This window comes from Quercus robur, chromosome 6, assembly GCF_932294415.1.
Source record: "Quercus robur chromosome 6, dhQueRobu3.1, whole genome shotgun sequence".
Classification (NCBI taxonomy): Eukaryota; Viridiplantae; Streptophyta; class Magnoliopsida; order Fagales; family Fagaceae; genus Quercus; species Quercus robur.
Window position 1 is genome coordinate 32,808,436 of NC_065539.1, and position 6,633 is coordinate 32,815,068.

General features: G+C 36.2%; 1 protein-coding gene across 1 annotated transcript; it reads right to left on the reverse strand.

The window, feature by feature from the left end:
- Positions 1-252: 252 nt before the first annotated feature.
- On the reverse strand, positions 253-5,540 carry LOC126688470 (probable leucine-rich repeat receptor-like protein kinase At2g33170). Its single transcript, XM_050383170.1, is given in 4 exon segments — positions 253-609; positions 611-926; positions 1,299-4,256; positions 4,737-5,540. Coding segments are annotated over 3 exon segments (3,315 nt in total). The 5' UTR covers positions 4,231-4,256; positions 4,737-5,540; the 3' UTR covers positions 253-542.
- Between the last annotated feature and the right edge of the window lie 1,093 nt (positions 5,541-6,633).

Genomic DNA, 6,633 nt, shown 5'->3' on the forward strand with positions numbered 1-6,633 from the left:
CATGAATTCTCAACAGACTAATCAGGATTGGCTATATGAATTCCTTTTAGCGATTCTATCCTCTTCAAAATCATACTCGTTGTCACCTTAATTGACATTTCATTTTCTACAACCACTACTACTAATGTATTTTATCTTCATCTACCTTTTTTTTGTTTCCTCAACTTGAATCAACTTACTCTTCCTCATTAGTGTTAGTTAGGATAATGAACAAGAATTGATTCACATCCTTGAAAGCATTACACTTGGATATAAAGAGAATCACCTTCCAACAAATGTAATTAATTTGATGACGTTTAAGATACACATAGAATAGTACCGCAACCGTACACCAGGGTGATTGTAATGTATCTTACAAAAGGAAATATAGTATTAAAGATAGACACCAATTACCCCCTTAAACTAACAAAAACAAAAGTCCAGTAATGACAATTTCTAATGGGAATAAAATGTACAAGAGATTATCATTTTTGCAGTTGTGATAAATTCGAAGAATCAGCACCAAAAAATCATCTCAGTTAATAGAAACTCAAAACTGTCACTTACTTACAGAAGGCATCAACTTTCAGAAGAAGATCATAAGTTGGAGATAGCAGAGTTTCCTTCTCATTCATTAGACTCAATAAGCATTAACACAACTTCCCGCATTGATGGCCGTTCCGAAGGGGACATACTCGTGCACATCAAAGCAATTTTAAAGACAGTAAGCATGTGATCAACTGTAATTTTATCTTCAAGATTCAATCTGGGGTCAAGTATCCCAGATGTCAATGAATGGTCCCGAATATAGTTTCTCACCCATGTGACAAGATCACCCCCTTCATCTAGTGGCTGTACAGGAGTTTTCCCAGTCAGCAACTCCAACAGAACAACCCCGTAGCTATAGATGTCACATTTTTCTGTAACCTTCATAGTGTATGCATACTCTGCATGATGAAATGTCATATTCCCTTTTAGAAGTAAATAAATCTCTATCATAATAGAGAAAAAGCATTACTTGGCAAAGCAATTCATGTGGGATGTGTGTGTATGTGTGTGAGAGAGAGAGAGAGAGAGAGATAGAGAGGTTTCCCCTCTAAGCTTAACTTGATAGTGTTAGTTTTTCTATTTACAGTGTGAAAGTTTCATATTATTAAAAAATAAAATGCCTCATGATGGTCTAGGAAAGATAACTATATGCTTATACAGTATTTTCGTTAACCTTATTAAAGAATATTTTTATCTGCAATAGTCTCATAGACAAATGATAATTAAACAGTATTTTCTGTGAGTCTGAAAGGGCTTAAAATGAAGCTTACCAGGAGCAATGTACCCATATGATCCTGCAACTGCTGACATTGATTTAGACTGAGGCATGTCAATTACTTTTGCCAAACCAAAGTCACCAACATGAGCTTCAAAGCTGTCATCAAGTAGAATATTGTTGGACTTTATATCACGGTGAATAATCCTTGGTTTGCAATCATGATGTAAATAAGCAAGACCTTCAGCGGCTCCAAGAGCAATTGTGAACCGAGTTGGCCATTCCAAACTAGAAGAAGCCCCATGCAGCATTTCACCCAAGCTGCCCCTAGCCATGTACTCATAGAGTAGCAGATTCGAACCCTGATGATGGCAAAAACCAAATAGCTTCACAATATTACGATGCCTAATCTTCCCAAGAGTTGAAATCTCAGCCCGAAAACTGTTCTCAATGCTGTCCCCCTCCCTATTAGATGCTAGCTTCTTAACAGCTACAATCTGTCCAGAATGCATAACTGCTTTATAAACTGTTCCACAAGCTCCCCTTCCAACCACATAGCTGTCGTGAAAATTGTCCGTGGCCTCAACCAGATCTTGGAAAGTAAACCCCTCTTTTGGAGGAAAGTAGATATCTGAATCCGAAGATGGAATCTCATTATCTTGCAAGGAAGGAACTGTCTCAGCTGGGCGTCTCATGAAGTATAAAATAATTACAATTAGAATGAGAGAAATCCCACCTATAGCAGCTGCAATAACCGTAATGATTTTACTCCGAGGAGCATTATTTCTTTCCAAAGATGGAAAAGGAGAAGATGAATTTCCACTGCAATCACTGAGAGGGCCACCACAAAGTCCTTTGTTCCCAATAAAGCTGCTGATGGCCATGTTCTGAAACAGTGGTATATAAGGCAAAGGTCCAGAAAGGTTATTGAATGAGAGGTTGCACCCCAATAAACTAGACAGACTTTCAAATGTGCTAGGAATTTCACCACTCAATTGATTATTATTGAGGAAGAGGAATTCCAGTAAATAAAGATTGCCAAGCTCTGGTGGTATTCTCCCAGTGAGATCATTATTACTAAGATTCAATGCAATCTGCAGGCTTGAAAGGGAACCCAACTCGGGAGGTATTTCACCAGAAAATTGGTTGCCACCCATCTGCAACTCTGTCAGACGGGAGAGGTTTCCCAATGCCGAAGGTATATTTCCGGAGAATTTATTTTCCGAAAATATGAGAAGCTCTAACTGTGAAAGTGTTCCAAGTTCATTTGGTAATGCACCTACAAACCTATTTTGGCTGAGATCAAGTCGTTGAAGCATCTTGCAGTTAAAAATTTCAGGCAGAATCTGTCCTGTGAGCAAGTTTGATGAAATATTAAAAGTCACCAACTGAGAGAGATTTCCGATTTCCTTAGGCAACTCTGTAAAGTAATTATCAGCAATGTGAAGCCTTTGTAATTTTTGGCAGTTTCCAACTGAAGGAGGAACTGGACCAGCGAAACTGTTCTGATCCAATTCAAGAGCAGAAAGGTTCACTAATTTGCACAACTCTGATGGAAAGCTCCCAGTAAGCCTGTTTCCAACCAGACGAAGTTGCACCAATGATTGGCAGTTCATGACTCCAGGTGGGATATTTCCATACAGGTTATTAGACTCCAGATTCAACAAAATCAGGTTAGAATGTCGACAAAGATGGGGAGGTATTGTTCCAGTCAGCCGGTTGTCTGAGAAATCAACCACCCAAAGTTGGCTGTAAAGACCAAGCCCCTGAGGAATGCTTCCAGTTAGAAAGTTACTAAAAAGCTGTAATTGGATCATTTTAGCCAAATATTGAAACCCAAATGGAATAGGACCAGTGAGGTTATTAATTGAGAGATCAAGCTTTGTCAAGTTCCTCAAGTGACTGATCTCATTTGGAATAACACCTGTAAGCTGGTTCCCAAAAAGGTACAGTAAGTGAAGGCCTGTTATCTTACTGAACTCAGAGGGGATTTCACCTGTCAAATAGTTCTCTGAGAAATCAATTTCTGATGCCAGAGAAAGATTCCCAATCTCCCTTGGAATTGTTCCATTCAGCCCATTCCTATAGAGGTACAACTTCCTTAGAGCTTTGAGGTTCCCAATCTCCTTAGGTATATATCCCACAAGAACATTCTCATACAAAGCAAGAGTATCAAGGCTCGTACAGTTCCCAAGCTCCTTTGGGATAGACCCTGAAAGCTGGTTAGCCCAGAGAATCAGATCTGTCAACTTCCCAAGCATCCCAATCCCCTTTGGTATTTCCCCTCCTATTTTATTTTGGGCAAGACCAAGTAATTCTAAATTCTCACATCTACTTATTTCAGCTGGTATGCTACCAGAAATAGCATTTTGCCCAGCTCTAAATCTAGTTAAGCTCTTAAGATTTCCAATAGAACTAGGCAATGGACCTGTGAGATTGTTGGTGTATGCCACAAACTCAACCAATAAAGACAAGTTTCCGAGCTCCTCCGGAATAGAACCTGAGATTTTATTGTTGCATACATTCAAACTTCTTAAATAAGGCAGCTTCCCTAACTCAGTAGGAATATGCCCATCAAACTGATTATTATTCAAATAGATATATTCCAAGCTGGAACAGTTTCCAATCTCCCGAGGTATATCTCCAGTGAACCTATTGTAACCAAGATCAAGCTTATTTAGATGGACCAAACTGCCAATGCTAGGGCTCAAGATTCCAGAAAGATTCATTGAACTCAAGTCAAGCGACCAAACAACTGGGTCATTATCAAAAGTGCAATTCACACCAATCCATGCACATGGTGTTTGATCATTCGAATTCCAATTTCCCAAAAAGTTAAATTCATCACGAAGACTATTTTTCAGCTCTAGGAGGTACTTCCCCTCCAAATTCAAACCCTCTGAAGTACAAACAAGTAGAGTAGTAACAAACACAAATAGGACAAAACCCAATCCTAAAATGCTCCTTGAATTGAAATTCCTTGACATTTTAATAGCCCTCGGCTTGATCAAAACTACAACATAAATTAGAAAAAATTAAATCCTGCACATGCATAATTTCATAATTGAAATGAAGATAATTGAATTTCTCAAATGACACCAGAATTTCAATAGTAACTAGAACAAAGACTCTGGCTACAAAATCCAATCATGTATGCAAAAGAGTGATGAATAAATCATATGAAGTGTAACTAAATTCAATATTCAAATAACTCAACAAACCAGTATGGAAATTTAAGACATGAGAATGCAATTCCATTCAATCATATTAAAGAACCGAAAGACCAGCCTAAGAGGAATTCAAAAACTGATACAAATTACAAAACAGTGATAAATCCATCAATTAAAACTACCCAACAACTCGTAATTCAGAAACTTCACAAAGCAGACAAGAATTTCCAACCAAAACCCAGAAATTCAGTCAGCAAAAGAGCCCCCAACAACTCTCAAAATTGAAAAATACCAATAAGGATTGCAGAGATTATAAAACATACCTCCTAAAGCCAATAATCAGTCATCAAAAAAGAGATAATAAAAGCAGCAAGTCCACCAGTTCCAACAGACTCCTCCTAGTGATGACAAACTGAAAACAGTGGAATTCATGAACCAAAGACGAAAACAAAACAAACCCAGTTCGGCTTTTTTTCTCACAAATGGTGGGGATACAGTGGATCCAAAGGTCAAGATTTTTTTTTTCTTTTCTTTTTAAAAGAAAAGAGTTCTAAGAAGAAGAAAAAAATCTCTAGCTCATTTTGCGGCTTTTGAAGCCGGGAACGTAAAGTGCAATGAATCCAAAACGGATCTTCTCAGTATTATTTTATTGAAAAAGATTGCAGAGTCGAGACTTTGTGCAGCAGTCTCGGCAAAAAAACTCTTGGCTGAAGCTTTAATGGCCGACAATGAATGCTTTTATCTCGTCTAGTCTTACTCTTCACTGTAATAATGGGCTATTTGGTGTTGTATGAATGGACGAGTCTCTCTGTTTCTTTGTCTGGAAGTGGAGGGCTACGTATAAGTTTCTTTGTTCATTATTGCAGTGCTTGTTTGAGAAAAAGGTTAGGAAAACTGTGTGAAGCTTTTGAGAGAGAGAGAGAGAGAGAGAGAGGGCGAAGTAGAAGTAGAAGTAGTATCTGTATTTCTCATGTTTTTGTAGAGAAAGAGATAAATATGGGATTTCTTGACTAGGACGGCTGCCTTCTTGGATTGGAAGGTAGGTAAGTGGAATTTTCATTTGTTTCTCTTCCTCTTCCTCTTCCTCTACTCTTTAGCCTTTATGACCATTTTTTCCTACTTCCCCCACCCTCACTACTTCTGCCCTCTCATATTATTATTACCCACTAATGTTGCTGTCATGTCATGTCATATCATATGTATCTATATTGAAAACCATTGGTCGCTAGCTAACTCGTGCAATGCACAAAAGTTTTTTTTTTTTTTGGTTAAAATGCACAAAAGTTTAACAAAATGTAAACCTTTCTCTTTTTATATTTCTGCCTTCAATATAAAATTGATAACTATGATAGCTGCTTTTTTTTTTTTTTTTTTTTTTAAGAATCTAATTATGGTAATTATTAATGAACATTTGTTATATTTGAATTTGTATTTGTATATGGAACTATGAACTATCAATTGTTTTACACCTTTTAAAGAAAATATGATGTTGGAGGGTTTAAACCCTTGGTGTGGTGATCGCTCCCAAGAATAAGTGCTTGTGGGGTGTGGCGGGCAAGGGCCAACATTCAAGTCTTCAGGAGGGAGTTTCACACACATATACACTTAGATTAGGCTAGAGTAGAAATTCTATCTTGTATAAATATATATATATATATATATAGAAAATAGAAACTAAATTCAATTAATATATATATATGATGTGTAAAATTATGAGGTCTCAAAAATTCAGGTGATAAAATATTATGAAATTTACCAAAAGTTAAATGTTTTTAATTTTATGTATATTAAGATTATATAGATTAGTATAACATGACTTTTACATGAGATTATCTCTAACATCTTCTTTATTGAATATCAATCCCAATTTTCCATCCTAGTAATTGAAAATTTTATTGTGGAATTAAATTTATTTATTTATTGATAATGCAGTAGACTTACTTTATATAAAATTGGAATGAAACATTTTTGTGTCTTTTTTTTCTTTTTTGTACTTTCAAAAATAATTCTATTACTTAATTAAGGGTCTGTTTGGAATCTGTTTATTTTGCTGAAACTGAAAACTTTTTTTTAAAAGTATTGTAAATAAAGGTAAAAGTTAACTGAAATAGTACCGTGAAACTCATGAATAGTATCAAAAAGTGCAGTGGGACTTATGAATAGTAACAAAAATAAGTTAAATAGTAAAATAAGCTAACTTTTTAATTGATAGCGCACGCT